This window comes from Acomys minous (assembly GCF_964271855.1).
Source record: "Acomys minous genome assembly, chromosome: 10".
Lineage (NCBI taxonomy): Eukaryota > Metazoa > Chordata > Mammalia > Rodentia > Muridae > Acomys > Acomys minous.
In genome coordinates, this window is record NC_140491.1 from 47,357,083 (window position 1) to 47,382,993 (window position 25,911).

The following is a 25,911-nucleotide window of genomic DNA, read 5'->3' on the forward strand; positions in this document are numbered from 1 at the left end:
TGCTGGGTCGGAAATGTCACTAAACGAGGCTGCCATGACCCTTCCAAGTAGCTGGCTGGGGCATCCGGTACTGCCTCCCTCCTTATCAAAGTCTTCCAGCCCTTGGCCCCCTCCATTCTTACAGTTCCATATGGCGTTGGGGTCCCTGTAAGCTTTGTTCTCTATGGGGGGGTGTGTGTGCAGCTTCTACCATTGAGGTCAGAGCACACAGTCTGCTCTCCTTCCAAGGCCACACGGTGCCTCCAGCCTCAGTCTGACAGCTCCACAGCACCCTCTGGTGGCTGTAAGGTGCCTGGCCTGTATCAGAACCTCCCCACTCCCCATTTCTGAACCCTCCCTGCCTTCTTGCTCTAGGCAATGAAGGAATAGGGTGCCTGGCCCAGAAACACTATCCCCACCCCCATTTCTGGAACCACCACGCCCCCCACCCCAGCCTTTTTGCTACAGGCGGTGGCGAAAACAGGGTGGACAACCCTGTCCAAGACCTGTAGGGTCTAGAAGGGATCGAGACGTGGAGAAGGCTGAGAGTTCTCACGTTCTTAGTCTGGTCAGATCATGGACCTGTAGGTGGGGGAGAGGGACGAGGGACATGCTCTGGGTCCTTGCCAGGCACCCCCATGCCTTTTCACAAGACAGGACTCCCCACTGCTTCCCAGGGAAAACTTATCTGAAGAGTCTCAAGTATTTAGGGTTTCCTGGGCCCAGCCCTGGCCCAGAAGACGCGGGGCCTCTGTCTCACCACACAGCCCTTATTCACCCCCATTGTCTGCATAGCATTCAGTAGTTAGACTGTGACAACGGTTGGGCACCCTGAGTCCTGAGAAGCGGGGAGAGCACATGAGCTAACCCCATGAAGAGGCTGCACCCCATTTGTATGACAGCCCCAGTGCCCACAGGACAGCTACTCTATGGCCCAGGCTTCCTTGTCACTGGGCCTGTTCTCAGCCCAGAGGAGGAAGAACACACAGCCGGGGCTCGGATCCATGGTAGGCAGCTGCCTGGCTTTTATGCTTCTGCCTTAGGCTTTGGTGCCTCCTTGGGGTGGGGGTGAGGGGAAGGGAGGGCTCACCAGGTCGCCCCTGGGGTTGTTAGCCCACAGCCACTGGCTCACCTCAGGGTGGATCCCAACACCAACCAGAGTATAGTTTGTGCTCAGGAAAAACGTGCACCGGGGAGATTGGACGACACCATCTGGCCAGACGGTAGTGGAGGAGGCAGATTCCTAAAGCCCGGAGTGAGGGAAACAGACCAGGGTTGCTTTTCCGAACCTGTTTCTAGCCAAGGAAGTTGGAGGTTCCTTTTACAGTGCTACCGGGCTTTTATTTTGTAGCTTGTGTGGGGGAACTTGGAAATGACCAAGTTGTTTGTTTGTTTTTTTTTTAAACAAAACAAGGTAGACAAAGTTCCAAATACTGACACTGATTCTTCCAAGTCTCAGAAGCCAGGCCCAGTGGCACACACCCATAGTCCCAGCTACTGTGGCGTTGACTAAGTCCCAGAACCTGGCCAATGTCCACAACACTGCTTGAACGGTGATCCTGGCCACAGAGTGACTTCTAAGCCAAACATTATGAAAAGTATTGCCTTTGCCTGACGACGAAGGTAGTGATTGAGCCAGAGCAGCGTGAGAAAAAGGTCCCTAAAGAGAGTTCCCTGGTGGCCATCTCTAGCTAGGTAAGTGCCCTAGCCTGTCTTCAGGCTAGTCTTGTCACTGTCCTTCATACAGCCTGGCACCGCATTCTCCTGGAGAGCCTTGGCTTGCTGACCAACTTACTCCCGAGCACTAGTGACCTTCTCAGGGTGACCGTGACAGCTGTGAGACGCTTCCACCTGTGTAAGCAATGAACTATGCCAGAAAAGGAAGACCACCAGCCCAGCAGCACGGGCTAGGGCCTTTGGGCACCTTAAGAGGTCTCTTGTACTTTCTGGGAAACCAGCACCACCAGGAAGGGCACCTCAGGGGACAGGCGGGCAGAACAACACGCACTGGCCACACGCCTGCTGGGCATGCCTTCACGGAGGGTAAGGCCACAGGGCTTGGCCCAGAGCTTTGACTGGACTTAAGTGAGCTCTGAAGACCAAGATGGAGGGTGCTCACTGGGGACTGTGCCAACCCTAGCCCTCGGCATTCCCTGCAGTGTGTGGAGCGGGCTGGCCCGTTCTGGTACTGTAGGGGAAAAGTAAGTCCCAGTGACCGCAGCTGCGCGTTAATCGATCCTTTGGAAGAACACCCCAGACAGAAGCGATCCACGCAGGGCAGGGCAGACCACAGGCGTGCTGGAGACCTGTAGCCTGTGCCACTTTGTCTTCTCTGAATAGGGCCACAGGACCCGGCTACCCATTTTGTATAGTCTGAGAGGTGCGTTGGCCATTGGGAGAGTCGGGAGCGACCCTCCGCACTTGGCAGGGCTGGAGGAAGTATTTTGACCTTATAGCTGCACCCTCATTGGTTCTGGCCGTGTTTGGCCTGTGGGGAGACTGAGCTCACTTGAGAGGGATTCTGTGCCACGAACACAGTTGATCACTAACCTGCATGGACCTGAGCACATGGACCCCAAGTGGCAAGTGCTTGGCTGTCATGGGGACCAGAAGGAAAGCAAGGATAATGGATGGTACCAGGCAGAATAGGATGTCATGAGAAATGGCAGGTTCTTATGGTGACAGAGTCCCTACCAAAACAAACAAACAAACAAACAAAAACCAGCAGGAACAGGAGAGGGGTCAAAGGTGAACCCTGGGAGGAGGCTGAGAAGGAAGGGGTCTCAAGGCTCCAGAGCAGGCAAGAGGCGAGTTTCTTTCTGAACTCGCAAACCTCGGGTTTGTAAACGTTGGGATGTGAAGGGTGAGCTTCATATGGGGAGAAAACGTGCAGTGCTGGCCATGTCCACGTGTGGCCAAGCTTGGGGGGCGAGGATTGCCGTTTGAGAAGAGTGGATCTTATACCCCAGGGAAGCCAACCTTTGGTCACCTCATTGTCCCCAGGGTGTCCCATGAGACTTGTGCCTGGCTCCAGGGCCTACTGGGGCAGCAGGACAGTTGAGGGCAGGCTACAGCACCTCTGTGTACATGGGGCTGGTGGCCCTGAGTCTGATGTGCCGAAGGACAGCAAAGGTCTGAGACTGACACTGATAGATGTCAGACCAGGAGAAAGCTGGAACAGAGGGGACTCCTGTGCTCAAGCTGTCCCCTAGCTGGAGAGGCAGCCTGCCCAGTGGCTCCGGGAAGCTGAGCTAGATGTTCTCGTGTGGTTAGTAAACCTGGGCTGATGGACATCCAGGTGCCATAGCTATTAGGACGAAGATGCGGGTGGCCATGCGCTGCCTCTGCTCCAAAGCAGACAGGCTCGTATACACAGCACGGCACCCGTGCTCCTACCTGCCCCGCCCTTCTGTGTCTCAGCTTCCCCACTCTTGCCCACAGTGTTGCTTACATCTCCGTAAGATCGCACTTACTGCCGGCACCTCTGCCTGCCGCTTAGGGTCTGCTTAACTTAAGCCAGCCCTGACAAGGCAAGCTGGAAACCAGAGCGTTTCCCTTCTGAGTCATGGCTGGGGTTTCCGTTTCTAAGCAGACCTGGGCCCAGCAGCGGAGGCAGTGCAGGGACTGGAACAGCTGACCTGGGGTTGGGGAAGGACTGACTCCCTTTGTGGCCAGCATCTCTTTCTCCCCCTCCCCCAATGCTTCCCTGCATCCTCCGTGTTCCCCAAGCCTGGGGGCTGAACCCCAGTACTCCACAGCACTGCTGCCTTCCCCGTGCCTCCTGTTGCTGCTTCCCTCCCTGGCCAGCCCAGGAACCACCCAACTAACTTGCCTGCCGTTTGCTACAGTCACTGTATCCAGCAAATCCTGGAGGCTGTTCTCCACTGTCACCAAATGGGGGTCGTCCACAGAGACCTCAAGGTGAGTTTCTACCCTGCTCTGTGATAGGGTCTGACACCCACACCTACAAACTGTGTAAAGGAGGGGTGCAGAGTAAGAGGGTGGCGGGGTGTGGAAGATGAGTGTGCGTACTCTATGCTTGCTTGAAGGAATGTGAGCGCATGCGTGTCTGTCTCTGTGAGGGACCGTATGCATATGTGTGTACATAGGGGGCGTGAGTGTGTGTGCATTAATAACTGGGTGTGTGCACACCTGTGTGTGCACACCTGCGAGATGTAGCTGCACACTTACAACCTGGTACCTCTGTAGCTGGAGCAGCCAGCCTCCTAGATCTGTTAACATGTGTTAACTGAGACTCTCACTTTCTAGGCTTCTGCCAAGACACAGCTCTCGAGGGTCAGGGGACAAAGGCGACTGGGGCAGGCGATGAGAGGAGGAGTGATCTACCTTGGCCAGCTCCTCTCAGATCTCTCTTTCCAGTTCTCTGATGCCAACAGCTAGACTGTAGACTCTGGGCTCTGTTTAAAAGAAATTCTGAAGCTGGGCATGGTGGCGCACGCCTTTAATCCCAGCACTCGGGAGGCAGAGGCAAGTGAATCTCTGTGAGTTCGAGGCCAGCCTGGGTCTACAACAAAGTGAGTCCAGGACAGGCAAGGCTACACAGAGAAACCCTGTCTCAAAAAAACAACAACAACAAAAACAAAAACAAACAAAAAAGAAAGAAGGAAAGAAAAAAGAAAAGACATTTTGTAGCCCAGTATGGTAGTTTATCCCTTTAATCTCAGTCCCTACCGTATTGAGGCCAGAGGCTTCTGACTTGCAGGTTAGCCTAGACTACATAGCAATTTTGAGAGAAGCCAAGTCTACATGAGACCCTGCCTTTTCCCTCCCTCCTTCCCTCTTTCCTGTAATCTCTCCTTTTCCAAGGCCTGGTTCAGCGTGATGCTGAATCCACCAGTCTGAGGACCGTGTAGACGCTAGTCCTGCACTGTATGTCTTTAAGGCCGACCCTCCCCCTGAGCGTCAGTGCTGACCAAGGTGGTCACCCCTTCCTTAGGCCATAGGCTAGGGGCCAGTCTTTACAGCTTTTCTGGGGAGGGTGTCACCAGAGTGGACCTGGGATGTTCCCTGCAGTTCTCCATGGGTCCTTGCTTCCTTAGGTGTCTTTCTTTGTCTTATCTGAGCCAGCCAGGCACAAGATCCCTGAGACAAGGGGGGTATGTGTCACCCATTTTATGAGGCATGGCCATTCCACTCCCAGAGCGTTAGCCTTGAGGCGGAAGCAGAGAAGAGGAAGTATGTGTCTCCAGTTGTGAGCAAACAAGATTCTCCTTTTGAGAGAATAGAATGTCCCTCTTTTCCTGGAGGAAATCCTGCCGTCTTGATGAGGCAGACCCACAGGTGGCACAGCAATAGCTTTGTTGTTGTTGTTGTTGTCCTTGTTGTTGTTTTTTTGTTTGTTTGTTTTTCGAGACAGGCTTTCTCTGTGTAGCCTTGGCTGTCCTGGACTTGCTTTGTAGACCAGGCTGGCCTCAAACTCACAATGATCCACCTGCCTCTGCCTCCCGAGTGCTGGGATTGAAGGCATGCGCCACCACGCCCAGCTGGCACAGCGATAGGTTGCTGCGGCACAGTCCAGGCAAGGCAGGAGAGAGCATGGAGAGCTGGTGCGTCTTGCATGGTGGTTGTGAAGGAGTCAGAATGCCGCTCGGCCTCTCTGACCAACTGCCACCTCCCTCCAAGGTCCCAGACTTTCTGGCCTTGCATCTTCTAGGGCCTCATTAACTTGACACATCTCTTTCATTGTCAATTCCTTTGGGAAGGGGTAGGGGACCTGAGCGAAGCCAAAAGTACTACTCCCCTCTTTATTGATTTCCAATGTGGGAGCAGAGAGCTTGGGACTCCTGCCCATGCTCACAATGGCAAAATGGGCAAGGCTAAGCGTGACCCCTGCCTATCACAAACGGGGACAGAGTCCTAGGAGATCTGTAGCCTTGGGCTTGCTTACTTTGCACGCACAGCTAGAGTCCTTGGGAAGCTCCAGTCTGCCCCTGGGTACAGAGCTCCCAACTCAGAAAGCCCACATCTTTCTGTGAGGGTGGGCACACTTTGGTTCCAGGAACCACCACTGTGCCGTGTAAGGTCTCTGAGATGGATAACAAAAGCAGGCCATGTGGCTGTACGTGCTCCGGCTACAGTATGAACCCTGGAGTGAGCTGTCTCCTTAGAATGGTGAAGGGTGCCTTGGAACTTGCCAAGAGGGTCTGAGGAGCCAGGAACTTCCTGCTAAGCTCTGAGTATCTCTGCAGGACAGGTTAGGGACTCTGTTGTGGTTGGAGGTTAGGTAGAAAGGCCATGGGAAGCAATAGCAGAGCGGCCTCTCAGGCCCTTGACGACCCAGAGCAATAGCCTGGCTGGTTGCTTTTTTAGGACAAAGCAAATGTCCCTCCAGCTGAGGCAAGAATGAGTCTCCCTGAGGGAGCTTTTCCCACCTGTGGATGCAGATGGCCAAGTGACCCATGCCTCCTTTTGTCTCGTGTAGTAGTTAGTGCTGCCTGAAACCGGGTGGCCTTGGTGGGCAGGCTATGCCTAGGAGGCAGATGCCCCAGGCTGACCCAGGCATTGTAGCCCCTGGGCATTCCTCCGTGTCCTCTGAAGCCCACTGCCCAAGCTTCTGAACTCTCCACCACGTCAGAAAGGAGAGAGGCAAGACTGGCCCTCCATCAGTGGGGCCAGCCCTGTAGCCCAGTGGTGGGAATTGTGTGGGTTGTCTGTGAGGGTGAGCTGCAGGTTTTGTTCCCATTTTTAGGAAGCTGGATATCCAAGTTTAAGCTGAGAGCCAACTTCCCTTTGAATGGCACCCCAGAATATAGATCTAGGACTCAGTTGTGCCCAGGGACCCCCCATGTTGGGAGGCAGGCTAGGCCTCCATGTCCAGTGAACTGCTGCCATCTCTGTTTTGTCTCCTGCCCCCCTCACAACTGCTCGCGGTGTGAGCGCTGTGTCCTGATGGCTGTCTGTCTCCCTGTAGCCTGAGAATCTGCTTCTGGCCAGCAAATGCAAAGGGGCTGCAGTAAAACTGGCAGACTTCGGCCTGGCCATCGAGGTGCAGGGAGACCAGCAGGCGTGGTTTGGTGAGTGTCCCGGGGCGGCCAGAGGGCCACTGGCAGCTCCTCACGGCTCTTCACGGTCCTTACCCCTTTCGCAGGATTTGCGGGAACGCCAGGCTACCTGTCCCCCGAGGTCCTCCGGAAGGAGGCATACGGCAAACCTGTGGACATCTGGGCATGTGGTAAGACCTGTGTGTGAGAAGTGATTGCATTGCGTGTTGGGTGTGTGGTAGTGTGTGTGTTCTGGAGCGTGCAGGTGGCTGACTTACCCAGCCCCGAGAGCCATGTATGTGTGTCGGACCTGCCTTTTTGGGGGCGGGGGCTGCCTTAGCAGGAGCCTCATACCCTGACTAGATTTACCACTGTGCCCCCAGGCCATTATGTTTGTCTGCCTGTGCTCACTATAATAGGTCTGTGCCCAGAGCAAGTGGACACCAGGATACAGGGACCAGGGCTTGTCAGACCAAGGGCAAGGTGGCTCCTTAGGTGGGGTCTTCTCTTTCTGGCGGGGGTGTGACAGAGGAGGCTGGCCAGGCTCCCTAGTGAAGTAGCGGGGAGATGGAGCCGGGATTAGAGGCTGTTTGTGCCATTCTCCTCGCAGCAGGGAGGGGCAAAGGGACCCTGAGGACTGACCCTGGTGCCCTCCAGGGCTATGCTGCTCACCTCCCCATCCACAGGGGTGATCCTGTATATCCTGCTGGTGGGCTACCCACCTTTCTGGGATGAGGACCAACACAAGCTGTACCAGCAGATCAAGGCTGGGGCCTATGATGTGAGTGGGTGACAATGACGACGGTGTGGAGGGTGGGGACAGAGACACACCCCGGGTCTCCCCTCCTCTGCCTGGCCTCTGCCTGGGGAGGAGCTTCATTTCTGCCTGGCCCTGTGGGCGCCACTTCCTTCTGTAGTTCCCGTCCCCCGAGTGGGACACCGTTACTCCTGAAGCCAAAAACCTCATCAACCAGATGTTGACCATCAACCCTGCCAAGCGTATCACGGCCCACGAGGCCCTGAAGCACCCGTGGGTCTGCGTAAGTCATCCTTGACAACTTTTAGGGGCCGGTTCCTGGTGGGTATAGCCAGGGGCCCCCAAGATGGCCCCAGGCTCCGTTCCTTGTGTCTGACCACTCCCTTGGTCCGTGAAGGACAAGACTTGAACTTGGAAATAACTGGGGGACAGCAGGTGGGAACAAGTGCTCCCTCGTGGTTATGGTGGCGGGCAGCATTCGGTATGTGGGGCCTAGAAAGCCACTACCCTGGACCTCTTACCTAAGCTTCCTCAATTTCCCCTCTGGGGACAAGGCGGGTATTGCGAAAGCTCCTCACTGCCCTGTGCGGTTCCCTTCTCCCCACAGCAACGCTCCACCGTGGCCTCTATGATGCACAGACAGGAGACTGTGGAATGTCTGAAGAAGTTCAATGCAAGGAGGAAGCTCAAGGTAGGCAGCGCGCAGTCCCCGGTCCTGCCTCCTGCAGGAGTGTCGATGGGACCTGCGGAAGAGGAGGCAGGAGAAGCCCCTGTTTACAACTCCAAACCAGAGACTCCTAGATCCTGAGATAGGCCAGAGGGTCAGGGGTTGGCCCTGGGTGTAAATCTGGTGGCTTCAGCATCCTGAGGGCAGAAGATCTAACAGCCACCAGAGGAGGTTCAGTCAAGGGCAGAGTGGAAGGAAAGTCCCGGGGGGGGGGGGGGCCCAGCAGGTGAGGGAGTCAGGTGGACGGGGCTGATCCTGACCGTTGCTGTCCAGTCAAGGCCAGGGTTAGGCCCGTGAACCATTGCTTAACTTTCCCCCAAAGCCCCGAGGACAGCCCTGACTGCCCTGGGCCTATTGGGTGAGTGGTTCTCAACGTGTGGGTCTTGACCAAGGAGCTGTCACCTGGCAGGCCTTCCCGGCCACGCCCACGTCTCAGGAGTCTTGACGCTGTGATCTGTGGGTAGTGTGAGCTTTAATTGTGACTTGCTCTGATGCGGCTGGTAGGGTCTGCATCCCTCACTTCTCCACCAGGCTGGGCTTGTACACTGGGACTGGGGTCTTCTAGCTGGAAGCCAGCAGGAGACAGACACTAACAGGGTGGGCCCTGGCTCTGTTTCTCCTTAGGGAGCTATCCTCACCACTATGCTGGCCACACGGAATTTCTCAGGTGAGACATTCTTCTCCATGGAAGACACGGTGTCTCAGTGCCACCTTCGCTCTGCAGAAAGCCCCCTCCTCCTTCACCAGCCCTCAGCCCCTTCCCCTCCAGGCTGGTGGGGGGCTCAGCGTCCGTCCTCACCTCTAAGAACCACTGGCCAGAAGGCCTTTTGGCTTCCCTCATTGGGTAGCTACTGAGGTCTGCTATGTCCCCGCCCCGCCTCCTCCCTGTTGTTGGGTCTGTGTCCCTCACCCGACACCCCAGTGTCTGTGTTGCCAATACCTGGCCTGCCGCCTGTATCCGTCCAAGCATCTGTTGGGCGGCCCTGTGGCCTCCTTGTCCTCAGTACTCTATAAGCATTGTGTTCTGTGTTGGAGATAGCTGAAAGGGTTGAGGGATGGGTGAGATCGAGGTCTGTGCACAGGGTAACTTGTGAGTTCCGGCCGAGGCGCCTACCCTGGTTGTTCAGGGTGCATGGTGGGAAAAAGAAGTCTCAAGGGTCTGTTAGAGACCCACGGGGGCCCACCTTGGGAGACAGTGTTGGCCCCAGTGCCCAGACAGCTGTGTCTGTGGCTTCGTCGTCGTCGTCGTCGTCGTCGTCGTCGTCGTCGTCGTGGTGGTCGTAACACCAAGTGTGCGAGCGTTCGTGGCCGTCTCTCCTTGTCCGTGTGCATCTGGCACCCTGCCTCCTGTTACTTTGCTGTGATGCTGTACTGCCGGGAATGGGCACACGGTCACACCAACACTAATGGGACTGTCCTGTCTGCTGTGTGCCCCGCATGCCCCACAGGGCACAAGAAGCCCCACTGGGGTGTTCTAAGGAGAAAGGAGGCAAATGGTTTTCAGTGCCTATTGGCCCAATCTTGTTTCACCCTCCTGAGAAAGGGATTCTGGCGCCATCCCCCACCTAAACTTTAACTCTAATCTTCTTCTGCTTCCTTTGTCTCTTCTCTTTCCTCACCTCGCCCCCTCCCCCACGTCTGTGTCCGCCCCCTTCCCCCTTCCCCCCTCCCCCCCCTCGTCTCTAACCTGGTGCTAACAGTGGGCAGACAGACCACCGCTCCGGCCACAATGTCCACCGCGGCCTCCGGCGCCACCATGGGGCTGGTGGAACAAGGTAGATGTGTCTTGCCCAGTGTCCACCCGCTCCTGCCCATCCCTCCTGTTGGCATGCAGGCCCCCCTGCTGCACGCAGCCACTAGCCAGGGTCCCCCCCAGAGCCTCCCCAGAGGCTGACAGTCCCCTGGGAGCTCTGCTCCTGCCACAGTCACATCCCAGCAGAGGCTCCACCCCGGACAATAAGGCTGCCCTTTCACTCCTGTTTCATCACCTGTAAGAGACGAGGCCACATCACACCCCAGACACTTTTGCCCTGAGACCATTGCTCCTGGACCGTGGAAGTCTGAAGACCCAATCCACAGTGACTCTAATCCCACAGGAAGCCATTGAGCCTGCTGCTGGAGGGTCTCAGTGCTGGAAGAGGAGCCCTTGGGTCAGGGTTGGGAGATAGGGGTATCATCCCAAGGAGTTGTAGGACCCAAGACCAGTTCTTCCCTGGTGGTTTGTGCTACAAAGTGAAAGTGGGGGTGGTGTCAGTGTCTGGGACTGAAAAGTTCTTTCCAAAGACCCTTGTTACTCGGTCCCAAACTCCCTGAGGGAAGAGGTAGCCTCTGGCAACCTGTTCCTTGGGATGGTATGGGACCCTCTGGGGATGAAGTAACCTTGATCATGGACTGCGTAGTCACCATTCAAACAGAGAGCTGGCTAGCAGAGGTTAGGGCAGCTGCGGAGCACAAAGGCTCGAGCGAAGCTTCAGTGTCTCCCCTAGCCTTGATGTCAGCTGAGGATAGAGCGCAGGTTCATGGCCTTAGGTTCAGCCCCTCCACGTGCCTGCCTGACTCCACCTCACAACACCACTGGGATCACAGCAACACTCTGGCCAGCTAGAGGATCCTTCTCCTGGGGGATGCTCAGGTCATCATAGGCGGGTCTGTTCTGCCCACAGGGGCCCAGTGTGTATTTTAAAGCCCTTTTGAAGCCCATGAGAGGCTAAGTTTATATATATATACATACACACATATATATGTGTGTGTATGTATATATATGTATATAAAAAGATAAAGCTAGTGGCTGCCAGGGAGGCCTTGTTGCCAGGGGACAGTGGTGTGAGACAGGTCACCTCTGAGCCACGCTCTGCCTAAGATTTTCACTGCTCTGCTCGCCTGCCTGCAAGTGAGCAAGGGCAACCTTGCATGAGGCTGCCTGCATGCTACGGCTCTGTTTCAGGTGCTGAGGGTCACTCCATCCTGGAGGGAGGTCAGTGCATGTCAACGAAGCTCAGCATGGCTGTCCATAGTGACCAGACAGTGGGTGAGGCAGAGCTGAGGGTCGTCCCAGCTACTCCATCTGGTTGGCCCAGCGCAACCACACATTAAGGGGAGGGGGGGAGGTCTCCCTTCTCCATGATTCTGTCAGCCGTTCCAGCGTGGCAGAGCACCTTGGACAACAGGAAGACCCTTGCTGTAGAGCGTTGTTTGCAGTTTGGCTTCCACCGTCCCTCCCCCCAATGAGCAGATACTCACAACAAAGTGTCTTGTCACTGTCAGGCTGGCTCTGGGTTGGAAAGTAACTACTTGACCTGAGGCCTCCTGAGTTGGAGGCACAGGTCTGAAGAGCTGCGGCTCTAAGTCTGTGAGATCCAATGGTTGTCTGGTCTGCTTTTTGGCTCCGGCCGCACCTACTAAATCCTTTTGCCTCGAGACAAGCAAGAAGTGGCCCCTCTGCTCCTGGACTGTGGTGTGAGTGGAGTGTGCAGGTTCCTGGGTGCTGTGAACCGTAGTTAGTCCAGGGCAGATGTGAATAGCCTCCAGGAAGCGTATGGTGAGAACTCATGCAATCAAGGAAGCTGGGCCAGGCACCCCCGTGCCGTGTCTAGCGCACACACGGGCTCCTGGCGAGAGGAGCAGGAAGGATGCTGAAATGACACTGATGTCTGCCTGGGTTTTCTAGGCCTGAGCCACAGAAATGGCTCATCTGGGTCCAAGTGTAATGTAGCATGTTCATTCCCAGATAACCCTTGTCCTCTTCTCACAAATAATATCCCCAGGAGAGCAGCTTGGAACTGTGGTTTTGATAGACTTGGGGACTTCCGTGGAACCCTTTTAAGATCAAGAGGACAGTCCTGGGGTGTCTGCAGGCCTAAGCCTTCCAGTGTGTCTTTCCCTGCGAGAACCCTCCAAGGATGTCTGATGGGTACCAAAAAAAACCCCACACCCAAATCTCAGACCTTCACTGGTTTCAACTCAGACTCCATCAGGGCACATGCTGGGTTGGCTGTATGGTCCGCTCGGAAGTAGGGTCAAGCCTGCCTTCTGCAAACGGCCAGTTGAAATTGCCACCTCTTAGACTGCTTCTCCTCTCCTGGTGCTCAGAAAGCCATAGCAAGTACCGTGAAGACACTGTCTTATTTCCTTGGGCTCCAGGGAGGAACCCGTCTCCCAGGCATGGTGGGCCCGAGTCTCCAGTAGAGAGCAGGTACCAGGCGGCAGCCTTAGCAGTGCAGGAGCAGGGCCTCACGGCAAGGGATCCCATGCTGCTAGTGCAGTGCAGGTGTCTCAAGGGCCAACCCCTATGGGAAGATGGAGGAGAGAAAGGACAGCACCCACAGACAAGGCAGAGGGCTATGCTGGGGCAACACTGGCGTGTCTCTCACTCTAGGGAGTCTAGCCACAGCATCAGAGGGGTTTCACAGTCTTCTCTATACAGAAATGTGAGGTTCGCATTTCTAGCCCTGAGGCTAATCTGGGATCAAACGTCTAGGGAGCCCAAGGCCTGAAAATGGCATGTGAAGAGCAGGTTCACTTCAGAGAGACCTGCTTGTAACATAATTTTTGAGAAAAGTACCAAAACACTGAGTGAGGAAACCAGTGGCCACCACAGCGGTACTCAAAAGCCCTTCAGGTTATAAGATAGTGTGTGGCTTCAGGTAGCCATGTCCCCATGTCCCAGCAAACAGAGCCTGCGAGGCGGGAGGGATGGGGGGGGGCTCAAACTGCATCATCTGTCTGGGGAGAGAGGTGGTCAGCAGGCAGCAGTGGGGTGCAGGTCTGGTCTCTGAAGAGAACCGCCTCAGAGCTGCAGGCAGACACAGAGCCCTTCAGAGTTCTTACTTAAGAAGGCCGTGGCCTACAAGTTTGCATTTCTGATCATAACAGTGGCTGTTGTGACAGAAGACTACGTATGACCATGTTACAGCTTAAGACTCAATATGCTGCTCCTAAGTCCTCACCATGCCTGCTATAGGCAACACAGGTCCCCTCTACTAGGCAGGAGAGCCTGAGGTCAGGTATGGCAAGCCAGTGTCTAGCTGTATGGGGTGTGTGGATAAGGGCCCTGGGGACAGGGGGCTGTGTACCCCACTATTCTCCTTGTGCTGTGCCAGCTGTGGCTGCCTCTAACCTGCTGTGTTGGCCACACGGCCACTTGGCTTTTCTTGGGGGAGCGCTGGGCCACGACAGGCTGGCTTTGCTGCCCTGTGTGGTGCCTTCCTAAACCGACACAAATCTTGTTTTCTCTCTCTTCCTCTCCTCCTTCCTCACTCCCTCCTCTCCTCATCTTTCCTTTTCTATAAGGTAAGCTGACTTTCTCTCTCACTCTCTATTTTTTGTTGTTGTTGTTGTTGTTGTTGTTTTAATTCCGTAATTAAAATTCTAAACTCTGAAGGACAGGACAAAGGCAGGATCGTCCTGATCGCTGAGGGGAGTGTTGGAACCAAGGGTTCCATTTCTGGGTCCACGTGTCTGCAGGGCTTGTGGGCAAAGAGGCCGGTGTAGGCCCCAGTCACGGCCACCAAGAAGTGGTCCCATGGCAAGGGGCTGCTGGGGCCAAACAGGGGGAGGACAGGGAGGCCAAGTGGTGTAGCCCTGGTACAGAAGTTTGTGGCCCATCAGAAGCTGGGCAAGGGGGTGGGGCGGCTGGGACAAGCCCTTGGGTGTGACAGCCAGCTTTGGCTCACCATCCTAGTGGGGACACAGGACTGCAGAGGGCAGGGCCAGGTTGAGCATGTCATCTTTCCGTTTGCATCTTGATGCCTACCAATCCTGACCCAGCGCCGTCCTGGGAAGTGGGGGGTGGGGGGGTTGGGGGTGGGGGAGACCATCCTGCCTGCGTTTCAGGAGTCATAGGCACAGGACAAGGAGGCTCCTGGGTGCCTTGCAAGGAGCTTGAGAATCATTGGAGATGCTGAGGGCAGGGTGGTCCTGGATGAGGCTCCTTGGGCAGCTTGGCTCATCAACCCTGGAGGCTCCGCTGCTGCAAGGGCCAGGCCAGGCCAGATGCCGAGGCCACATCTGCCTCTGGCCTCAGGCTACTGGACCTCAGGTCCTGGGCTTTACTCCTAAAGAAAGGGGGTTGGGGGGAGGGGAGGGAGGGGCAGGGGCTACAGTGAACCTAGGTCCTAGGAACTCACGAGCCTTCCTTCCTTCCCAACGCAGCAGCCAAGAGTTTACTCAACAAGAAAGCCGATGGAGTCAAGGTGAGGCGTCAGCTAAGCCCTTTGTGGGGTGCAGGGGAGGATGCTAGAACCTGCAGCTCTGCTGCTGACCCCAAGGTTCTAGCGTGAGAGACTTGGCTCCGGCCCAGAAGATACTGGAGCGGGGAAGGTACCCTTTTCTTCCCTAATCACTCGTTATGCCTCTTTTCACAGCCCCAGACAAACAGCACCAAAAACAGCTCGGCCATCACCAGCCCCAAAGGATCCCTCCCTCCTGCTGCCCTGGTACTGAGCCCCCGCCCCTGCCTCATCTTACTATCAGAGAGGCCCTGCAAGGCAGGGTCTGGTGAGACTCTGCCCGTCTCTGACCAAACCAGTCCTACGTGGAGACAGAACGGAATGGCATGGCATTGGGATGGGCGGGGTGGTGGGGTGGTGGAGGGGATTCCTAAGAGGAGAGACCACTGTCAGGGGTCCCAGGCCAGGCAGGTGTAAGACTGCTCGGTGGGCCCTTCCCTGGCACCCTGAGGTGCCCTGGTGCTGGAGAGAGAGAGAGAGAGAGAGAGAGAGAGAGAGAGAGAGAGAGAGAGAGAGAGAAGAGAGAGAGAGAGAGAGCGCTATGGGTTGCCGGTTGTGATGACTTCTGGACCACCTCGCCTCTAGAAGCTCTAGTGAGAGACAGTCAGGGTGCCACTGAGGAAGGCCAGCGGCCTGCGTGGATCCTGTCCTCTTCAAGGACTTTACCTTGTACACCAACCCAGCTTAGAGGAGCCCAGGCTGGGCTCTTCGGGGATTACACCATAAAGGATTGCATCCTGAGTCTAGTGGGGGCACAGCAGGGCCATAGTGGTGTAATGCGGAGACATGTGGTTTGAAGGAACAGAGCCATATACCGTGTTGGTCCGTGGATTACAAGAGAGGGGTATCTTGAGGAACCCCTGCTGCTGAGGCGGGCTGAAAGTGTCCATGATAGCCCTGATATATCCTTCCTTGTTCCTTGAGAAGGGACTGGGCCCCTTGCCCTGGGTGACTTTTGACCGTCACAGATGGTACTTTCAGACATGTGGAGGTGTGGTCTCAGGCACCAGCCTCCTGGACTGTGGGTCTTGGGAGCTTGCCGTCCACAAGGCCTGGAGTTTTCTGGTAGTATGCTTGGTATCCCCCACAGGCCCTTAGGCAGGTATTCCCCCATGGGAAATCTGGCTTTGCCAAATGGAGGAGCACAGAAGAGACCCTTCCCGGCTAGAGTCCGAGAGTTGCTCAGAGCAGTGGGGCTACGGCAGGAGAATGCCGGCCATTATCAGCTCACCTGGCGCCTGGGGTGGCTCACACCAGCCTCACAGCCAGCCCCACCTTGGACCCCGCCCATCCCATATGCCGCCCCAACCCCCACAACATCTCCAAATCCCGTGCCCACCCCCATGCTGGGGCAGGAGGCGGGGAGAACTCCCAGAAGCGGAGCCCATAGGCACCCCAGTTTTTCTCAGGCCCCGTGAGCTCCATCCCGGGGCAGACCTGCTGGTTCCATCATGTTGAGCCCACCCAGCGCCATTGCTGACCACCTGCTACCTCCATCCCCACTGGGCCATCTTGCTGACTGCCTCCATGCCTGCCCCTCTGTCCTGCACTCTCTCTGGGCCGACCCTGGTGGCTGCCCACTCCTCTGGCTCCCTGGCTCCCCATCCTCCTCCGCTTCCTTCTTTCTCACTCTCCCTCTCTCTCTTTCCTTCCTCTGTCTGCCGCCCTCTATAGGAGCCTCAAACCACCGTTATCCATAACCCAGTGGACGGGATTAAGGTACTGCCACCACCTCACTCCCCACCCTTTCCTTGGGCAAGAGGTACGGGCCCAGGAGGAGGGTGTGGACGGTGACCTGGGAGAAGCATTTGTGCCTATGATAGAGAGCAGATGTGTAGTGACCTGACCCCAAAGGTAGGGCAGAGCCCACGAGCCTACCTGCCTGGGGCCATGGCGGGACACAGATGACTCCATTGAAGAGAGCTCACACGGTATGTGTCACCGTGTGGCTGGCTCCCAGCAGGCTTCAAGAGTGCCACCTGCTGCAGGCCTTGGGCCGGGTCTGTTTCCCAGGAGGCTCTTCTCTGCTCCTGACTGTTCTTCACCCCCACCCTCCACCCCCCTGGTGTGGCCCCAGCGCTTCCTGCTCCTCTCTGCTCTGCCATCTGCTCCCATCACATCGGCATCATCACCTGGGGCCGGGAGGGGCTGGCTTTCTGTGAGGGTGGAGAGACGGGTAGGTATCGGGACCATTTACAATACGGCAACTGTGCTGGAGTGGCAGGTCAGACTCACACCCAGGCCTGGCTTCCCTCATGATCCAACAAGGTGGCACGGTGGGTACCCCACTTCCTTTGGTTTGAACCTGTGCCTGGCCCATCTCTATGCCAGGGACCAAGGACAACTGTATATGCCCACAGTTCCAAATACCAAGTGTCTGGTTTCCTCCCACCCAAGTGACTAGTACCCTCTGGGTCCTCATGTCAAATGAGGTCATATTCCCCTCTGAGGGACTCCTAGTCAACCTTCCGGATGAGGGCAAGGCTTGCCCTTATATCTGAAGGCCTCCAGTTTTGGCCCAGACCTAAGTTCAGTCAGAGTCCATACCAAAGACCCACGAGAGGTTTCTTTGGCTTCCGGGGAACATGTTGGCACGGGGCTGTTCAGAAGTCAGCTGCCACTTGGAGGTTGTAGGAGCTGGCCCTTGCTGAAGTTCCAGGCCTAGGAGAGGCAGTGGCATGGGGGAATCTCATCTCCTCTGAGGGAAAGAATCTCTCATCTCCGAGCTGCTAACCATATCTTCCTACTGCCCAGGTTTCCGGGCCTTGCGTCACTAAAAGTCCCTTGTTTTTCCATCTTGGGGTTTCTGAAGGCCTGTTCTCTTCATTGAGTCAGCTAAGTGAAGTTGAGGTCCTGGCTGTTAGAGCCTTGAGGACATACACAGCTAGAACTTTCTTCCTAGTCACTGCCCCCCCTGAGGAGTTCCTTCAGGATGGGCCTGTCTTCTGAAATCCTCAGGAGTAGCCAGGATTAGGTCCCACCTAGAACCCTGCTGGCTTCACCACTGGAGGTGTCCTGCCTGTCCTTGACCACATCCTGACCCCTGTCTCCTCTGTTTCCCCAGGAATCTTCCGACAGCACCAACACAACCATAGAGGATGAAGATGCCAAAGGTACCTTCACAGAGGCCTTGCCTGGCCGCGTTGGGTTGGCGTTGGCAGTGGGTGGGTCTTCTTCGATATCTCTGGTCCTGCTGTGCAGACGATGCTACCGAGGTTCAGGGGCCTAGTGTCAGGGCCTGTCTCGCGCCAGGCAAAGCATATTTGGGACACCACCGCTGGGTTATCTCAGGCATAGTGCGTGTGTTCTCCATTCTGGGAGCCAGGAACTCGGTTCTCACAGGGTGTGAAGTATCTGGTGAGATCAGATCAGGAGGTTGTTCTTCTCGTAAAGTTCCTAAGCTTTGGTTCTGTCCTGCTTTCTCATGATTGAGTGGCCAAGGTGGATGTTTCCTTTGATGGCTCAGGAGCTCCCTCTTGAGGTGGACTTTGGTGCCACACCCTGAGCCCTGTGTTTTCACAGGGGCCGCTAGGGCATCTGCCATCAGTGAGTAGGCCTCCAGGCCTCTTGCACTTTCTCCACTTCCTGGGATGAGGTCTGACAGCTCCGAGCTGTCTGTGGAGTCCCTAAGATGCCCTTAGGATGCCCCTCTACCCTGCAAGCTCTCGAAGCAGATAGTTTTCCTATTTGTTCCACACCCCAGCTGCCATGCTGTCCCCGGGAGTCCTCCACACTTCAGAGTGGAAATTTGCACAGGTCATTGGTCCTTGAACTTAGGAGAGTCCACTCCCCTACAAGCTGCAGCAGGCCCCGGAGGCAGCAGCATGCATGGTACCCGTACCTTTCTGACAAAGGCTCTGGCTTTGAGCTGGCCAGTAGGATGCTGAGCTACAAGGGAGGTGGCTGGGCCTCAGGCTTGCAGGACAGTGGATGCTCCTCAGGATGGGAGCAGCAAGCCAGCAACAGATGAGGCTGAGAGTAAAGGCAGGGGCCAAATTAGGAGACGCCTTGGGGATGAAGAACAGTGGTGTTCTGACTTCAGCCACACACCAGAGCCCAGACAGAGCCCAGACAGAGCCGGGGCAGTTCTGAAGCTACAATGCTCAGCGATGACCACTCCAAAATCCTAGTCTAATCTTTGCAGTGCCTGTCACAGGTCCACAAAATGAGCCCTCCTAATTCCTCCTGGGGTGGCCCCCAAGAGTGACCACCTCACCTCTGTCCCCTAGGTCCCCGGCAATGGCCTGGGATTCTACACTTGTAACCTGTTCCACTGCCCTGTGCCTCTTGGCCCTTCCTGTCTTGAGTGTCTGCCATCTACTGCTTGCCTCTGTTCTGCCTCAGCCCCCAGGGTCCCTGATGTCCTGAGCTTGGTGAGGAGGGGCTCAGGAGCCCCAGAAGCTGAGGGCCCCCTGTCCTGCCCATCTCCAGGTCCCATTAGCCCCCTTCCTGCCCCGTGTAAGTAGCCTGGGCCCCATTGATGTGGGGATGACTTTGGAGGGCCTGGCAACTCTCTCAGGGGGACATCCAGGTACCAAGGACTGGACAGGCCTGCATTCCTGGCCCCAGTTCTATCTCCATGCAACCCCCAGACTGGGGCTCCCTGCTGCCCAGTCTGAGGCCTCTATTGGTCCCTGACGTTGCTGTCCTGGCCTACTTCCCTGTTCATGGCCACTAGTCAGTCTCTGGAGGATTTGGCTGTGACCTCCAGGCCCCACCCAAACCTCCCTCTACCCCACCTCTGGAGGCATCTTGCTTCTGAGACTGGCACCAAGTAGGAAGCTGGGTCCCAGAATCCCTCGTGGTAAGAACAGGGACCCTCCTCCCCTCTGTCCTGTCGATTCCGTTGTCTCCTCATATGTCTGTCTGCCTTGTGTTTATGTGTATCTGTTCCACCCAGCCCCCAGGATCTCTGACATCCTGAACTCGGTGAGAAGGGGCTGTGGAACCCCAGAAGCCGAGGGACCCCTATCAGTGGGGCCCCCACCCTGCTTGTCTCCGGTTCTCCTAGGCCCCCTGCCCGCCCCGTGTAAGTAGTAGCTCCTAGGCTTGCTGCCTCTGCTACCTAAGGCTCGCTGAGAATGGCCGGCGTTCAGCTTCCTGTACCCACCATGCACGGCCAAGGTCCTCCGGACCAGGACGCCTGACTGGTGTCCAGTCTGGCTGGCCTTTTTCAAGGCACACACGCGCTAACCCAGCTGGGCAGTTAACCGGCTTCTCCTTCTGGGCCCAGTGCCTCTGACTCATCTCCTAACCCTATTCCCTTCCTGCACGCCACTCACCTCACCTCATCTCAGGCTCTCGCCCCTGGGTAAGAATTAGCTGGAGCCCTTCAACCCATCTCAGCCAAAAATTTTCTAGCCTTTACCAATGTCACTCAAACCCTGCCCTGCCATGGTCACAGTGCCCGTAGAGCCTGTCTCCGGAGTGGCCCTTGGCTCTTGATATACCGTACCCCTGAACACCATTCACCTCAACATTTGAGTGAGGCAGGGGAGGTCAAAGAAGGCGCAAGAATGGGACCCCCAGCTAGGGCCGTGTAGATAGAAAACCTTTAAGAGAAGCAAAGCCTGACCTTCCACTGGCCTGGGCTGCCCACATGGGCTAAACTGGTGCTTCCTCCTGAACAGCCCTCCTCCCCTCTGTCTGCTCCTCTACCCACCGGTCAGTCACTTACTAAGTTACTCAAAGGTCAACCACTTGCAGTGATGGGCTCTGGCTTCTTTGGGGCCAGGTTGCCTCTCCTTGGAGGGCAGCCTCTGCCTTCGGCAGCTTCTAGCTCAGCCCACCAGAAAGGACAAAAGCATCTGCGTTCCCTATAGCCCCTTCTGGCCTCCCCGCTGCTCCTGTGTCCCCGTGACCCCCCTCCTGGTGCATCTCCCTCTGGCCTCCCTTACTATCTGGCTTGGCTCTCGGTCTGTAGGTTTCTTCCCTGCATGTTCCTCCCACCTGTATTCATGTGTGTCTGTTCTACCCCAGCCCCCAGGATCTCTGACATCCTCAACTCAGTGAGGCGGGGCTCAGGGACCCCAGAAGCTGAGGGCCTCCCACCAGTGGGCCCCCCACCCTGCCCATCTCCGACTCTCCCTGGCCCCTTGCCCACCCCATGTAAGTAGCATTTTAAGTGGCCCTGACAGCTCCGTGGAGGGGCGAGCCCCCAACCTGTGGTACATGGCCAGCCTCCCCAGAATCACTGGGAATAACCAGCTCGTGGTGCTGTAAGGGACACAGAATCAGCCAGGTCACAGGAAAACATGTCAAAATGCGTGTAGAAAGCAGTGGGCCTCGGTAAATGCAGACTACGGTCACGACGTGTGTGTATCTGTGTGTGAGCTCAGGTATGTGGGAAAGCACCCCCCAAAACTTCACTGACCTGAAGTCCTTGCTATACCATGCGGCTAGCCCCCAGATTCTGATAGGAGAGAGTGAGCAAGTGGCCACCAGGGCACGGGGAACCCTTGAGGAAGTGCTGCCTCAGAGAGAGTAGACATTCCTGTGTAGGATGACAGGAAAAGAAACTCCTAGGAATTCGGGCATGCTGGCTGCTAGGCTGGATGTTGCTGGTGGGGGAGGGGGCAGCCAGAGCTAAGGACGAATTAGAGAGAGACGCACAGGCAGGTGGCTCTTCTGCCTGTCCGCCTGTCTGCCGACTGTCCGCCAGTATCACTTACAGAGATGGATGGCATCCAGGGCTGCAGTCACCGCTGCCCCCGCCTCCAGGGAGACACAGGGCTGGGGGTGGCGCTGACATGCCTTCAGAGAAGAGGGTGCCGGGCCAGGGCCTCGGCATGGCAGGGCAGTGGCTGGGTGAGTAGCTATGAGAGGTGAGCTTGGGGTGTCCTACTTCTATCACCTCCACCTGTTAGGCCGGAGTGGGGGAGTGCTACAGGTGGCCAGAGCAAGGGGGGGGGGTCACAGTGGCCCACAAGGGTGGGCACCCGCAGTTTACAGGTTTAGGAGGTAGGGTAATAGATCCATGCTGTGTAACGGGCAGCCTCTGGAGGGCATGAACCCCCAGAGCATTGCATGGTCCGTAGAGGGGGATCAGAGCCAGGTTATTGCTGGTGCTGGGGTGAGGGGACAGGGTCAGTGGTGTACGGCAGCCAGTATTCACAGAGTGTTCAGGGGGTGCTCACCATTAATGCGTGTAAGACCTGCCCTGTCTGGGTGCTCTCTCATCTGATCTCAAAGGTCGCACTGTTTTTGTAGGGGGTCAGCCTGGGGCATAATCTGCCCCTAGGGGTTCATGCAATGACCAGGTGGTTGCTCCTGTCTGTGGGCCAGGTCTGTGGGGGAGCACCAAGAGAGCACAGAACATTAGAAGGGTACGACATTGATCTGCCTTTGTAGGGTCTGTGCTGAGATTGGCTAGGGAAATGGGTCCTGCATGAGGGGGGCTATGAGAAGGGACGTAAGGACATTTGGTAAAATGTAGGGAAATGTGGGTGCTGTCAGATGGTATTGGGTCCCCTCTTTCTTCGGAAGGTTGCAACCCACAACTAGGGTATAGGTTTCTTTAGACTAAAGCCCCGCCCCTGCCCCAGTGGTCTCTGTACCCCCCCCGCCCCCCCCCCCCCCCCCCGGCCTTACTTCCTAATCAGGGATTACACCGGATTCAGGCTGATCCTGGCTGATCCCTTCGTCAGCTGCCTTGTGTGACAGCTGTGAGGGTGGGAGGGACCCAAACCTTCCCAGGTCCCACCCAGATACTTTCAGTCTCCTTAGGCTGCTTGGCTTCCCAAGCCCCCTGGAGAGCTGTGGATGAGGTGACTCTCCCACTCTGGGCCGCAGCCAAGTCCTGCCCACCTCTTTGGCCTCTTCCTTGGGCGTGCAGGGTATGGGGCAGCGGCTCCTTGGTCTCGCGCTTCTCCGCCTGAGCTATCCCTGAGTTCAGGGAATCTCGATCCTCCTTCCTGTTTGATTTCCACCCGTGTCCTGGCAGCAGCCACTCTGTGGGTCAGGAGGGGTCCTGGTCCTGTTCATAGACAGCCTTGGCTTCCCTGGCTGCCAAGTGGGCCAGCGGCTCTCACAGGAACGCTGTTCCTAAACTCCAGTAACAGTGCCCGCCTCTGCCTGGTGCTGTGGGCATGACTATTCTCTTAGTTTATTTAACGTGGACTCCCACTTTTAGTCACTGTTTGCTTGAAAACAACCTAACTTCTTTAAACAGAAACCCAGTCCACTCACCGCAGGGGAAGGTGGCGTCGTAGCATGCTTGAAACCAAACAGCGCAGCTACTTTGCTCCTGCCACTTTAGCTATGGCGCAATGGGGCGGCTGAATCTATTAAAAAAGGATTATTAAGGAGCACCACCCCCCCCCCAGAGGCCGGGCGTGGTGGCCCGCGCCTTTAATCCCAGCCCTTGGGAGGCAGAGGCAGGCGGATCGCTGTGAGTTCGAGGCCAGCCTGGTCTACAAAGTGAGTCCAGGATAGCCAAGGCTACACAGAGAGACTCTGTCTCGAAAAACCAAAAAAAAAAAAAAAAAAAAAAAAAAAAGGAGCCCCGGAGGTGCTTGGGAAGTGTGGTTCTGGGGAGGGAGCTGCCTGCAAGTGTAGAAACCAAGCCTGAGACATCTCCAGAAAGAACAAAGAGGGGCGGGGGTGGGGGGGCGGCGAGAGATGCCAGGAATGACCGGGAGTGATGGACACTGGCAAGAGTAGGTACCACTGGGGGACTGAAGTGTCAGATGCTGCTCCGGGATCCAAAAGGTAAAGACAGGAAGATCTGTTGTGTGTTTGGAACAGAACCCTGGTATGCTCGAAGGGTGGGTACATGGGGACAGGAAACAGTGGGGCTCCTGGGGCTCATAGCCCACCACCTAGAGTTAGCATCCCAGGCTGGGCAGCGGTGATGACCTCACCCTGGGTTTAAATGGTGATATGATTTAGGCTCAAGAATAGGGAAGAGCCGGGCGGTGGTGGCACACGCTTTTAATCCCAGTACTCAAGAGGCAGAGGCAAGTGGATCACTGTGAGTTCGAGGCCAGCCTGGTCTACAAAGCGAGTCCAGAAGAGCCAGGGCTACACAGAGAAACCCTGTCTCGAAAAACAAAAAATAAATAAATAGATAAATAAATAAATAAAAGGGAAGAAACTGAAACAAGATAGCAGAAGGAACTGGAGTAGGAGAGGGGCCTTTCCAAGACAGGGTGTGCACACATAAATGTACACATGCTCACATAGCATGCATATACACAACACAAGGACACTTTAACATGCATTCCACACACAAATGCTTATATGTGCATGCATGCACACATGACACACTCATATTAACACTTGTGTGTGCCTTCTCATGTGCACACAAACATTCACACTCATGAACTGCATACACACAAACACATACAAGTCCCCACAGGTGACACCCAGCCACTTCTGCTGCCAATACCAAAGACATCAGAGCAATCGCAGCTCGTATGTCCACAAGGAGACGCAGATGCCTTTGTGATGGCACATGCATGGCATACATGCGTGCCCCAAGAAGCAGCCAACCTCTTTGCCGTGGAGTCAGCCCTCCTTCAGGGTGCCTGATGGGGGTGGGCACCCAGACACCCACTGGTACGGAAAGCCCTGCCACAGGGTTGCTCTCTGTGCTCTCGTGTTTTAAATTCTTCGTGAATAAAATAAAAAGTTTCTCCCAAAGCCAGGAGCTAGTAGTGTTCAGAAGAAGCAATGGGTCTGCGAGGTACAGGACACTCGGGAGGGTTTTGCTAAGGCAGCACGTGGCCCAGGGCTTACAGGCAGGGGGAGGCTTGGAAACGGGGACAAAGTGGAGAGACAACCTGGCCATCTTGTCCTTCAGCCTTTGATGATGGCTCTTCTCCCCCTAAGACTGTCAGAAGATGGAGTCAGTGAGTGGTCAAGGCTCTGTTAGAAGACGAAGCAGAACAGGGCAGGGGAAGGCTGAACGGGAGCCCAGCATTAGGGCTAGCAGATGCTGGAGGGTGACAATAGAGTGGATTTGTGGGCAAGCTTTTTTCCCCTTTCTGCATTTTTTTTTTTTAGACATTTTCTAATCGGAATAGGGTAGCTGCTTCTTGTGAATATTTTTATTTGATAAACAGCTATTGCATGTGGAAGTGAAGGAGCCATTGGTGGCACCGGAGGGACCAGTGTGGTTGAGACACTTTACGTACAGGTGCCCGAGCCTGGATACCACCTTTCTGGAGAGGACAGACCTGAGCCAGGGTGGGAGCAGCTATGTGGATGCTATCTGCAGCTCCCCATCTTCCAAGGCCCCTTGCCTGGGGCTCTGCTGGAAATGGGGGTGTCCAAGAGTGTGACAGGCTAGCGCCTAGTGCTCACCCCTGCTTTCTCCCTGCAGCCCGGAAGCAGGAAATTATCAAGACCACGGAGCAGCTCATTGAGGCCGTCAACAATGGCGACTTTGAGGCCTATGCGTGAGTCTCCGGGGGGGTTGGGGTGGGGGGTTGTGGAGGGCGAGGATGGAGGATGGGGCCCCTCCTCACTTGGGTTTGCCCCCCAGGAAAATCTGTGACCCAGGCCTGACCTCATTTGAGCCTGAAGCTCTGGGCAACCTGGTCGAAGGGATGGATTTCCACAGATTCTACTTCGAGAACCGTGAGTGAAGAAGTCGGGGTGGGCATGAGGGGGAGACACCGCCGGGAGGGTCCCTTTAACTCCTTCATCCTTTTTTTCAGTCAGGGGAAGGGGGTTGGAGGTGGCAGGGGTGGGAGGTGTCTGTGCCCGGTGCTGTCAGTTCAGAATACCCGCTTGTCCTCAGTGCTGGCCAAGAACAGCAAGCCGATCCACACCACCATCCTGAACCCACACGTGCACGTCATCGGTGAGGATGCCGCATGCATCGCCTACATCCGCCTCACACAGTACATTGATGGCCAGGGCAGACCCCGTACCAGCCAGTCCGAAGAGACCCGCGTGTGGCACCGCCGGGACGGCAAGTGGCAGAATGTACATTTCCACTGCTCGGGCGCTCCAGTGGCCCCACTGCAGTGAGGTGAGTGAGTGCCCGGGGTGTGAACAGATGGTGTGTGTGTGGGGGGGGGGGGTACCATGACGGGTGAGCCGATGAGGCCAGAACTGCACAAGCCAGAGCATGGTGGGTCTGGGATGGAGTCAGGGACCAGGGTGGGTCCTGAACTCTTCTCATAACTCAGCACCCAGGTGATGGGTGGGGATAGCAATACCTCTTGTGGCAGGCCCCTGAAAGGACATTAGCTTGCTGCCAGGATCCTTTCC

General features: G+C 56.1%; 1 protein-coding gene across 8 annotated transcripts in view; it reads left to right on the top strand.

Moving 5' to 3' along the window:
- The window catches only part of CAMK2B (calcium/calmodulin dependent protein kinase II beta), a 95,754-nt gene that overhangs the window by 68,696 nt on the left and 1,147 nt on the right, over positions 1-25,911 (top strand). Inside the window, exons 6-23 of one of the 8 annotated variants that reach the window (XM_084798534.1) lie at positions 3,828-3,900; positions 6,911-7,013; positions 7,088-7,171; positions 7,667-7,761; positions 7,898-8,020; positions 8,345-8,428; positions 9,089-9,131; positions 10,165-10,239; positions 14,618-14,655; positions 14,827-14,898; positions 16,366-16,410; positions 17,756-17,804; positions 19,036-19,149; positions 19,592-19,720; positions 20,671-20,799; positions 25,016-25,091; positions 25,178-25,272; positions 25,436-25,669. In XM_084798534.1, the coding sequence (XP_084654660.1) occupies positions 3,828-3,900; positions 6,911-7,013; positions 7,088-7,171; positions 7,667-7,761; positions 7,898-8,020; positions 8,345-8,428; positions 9,089-9,131; positions 10,165-10,239; positions 14,618-14,655; positions 14,827-14,898; positions 16,366-16,410; positions 17,756-17,804; positions 19,036-19,149; positions 19,592-19,720; positions 20,671-20,799; positions 25,016-25,091; positions 25,178-25,272; positions 25,436-25,668 (1,660 nt within the window). In that variant the 3' untranslated portion in view covers position 25,669. Of the gene's footprint in view, positions 1-3,827; positions 3,901-6,910; positions 7,014-7,087; positions 7,172-7,666; positions 7,762-7,897; positions 8,021-8,344; positions 8,429-9,088; positions 9,132-10,164; positions 10,240-14,614; positions 14,656-14,826; positions 14,899-16,365; positions 16,411-17,755; positions 17,805-19,035; positions 19,150-19,591; positions 19,721-20,670; positions 20,800-25,015; positions 25,092-25,177; positions 25,273-25,435; positions 25,670-25,911 lie in introns of all 8 variants that reach the window. The other 7 variants (XM_084798536.1, XM_084798535.1, XM_084798537.1 and 4 more) reach the window with 7 other exon arrangements.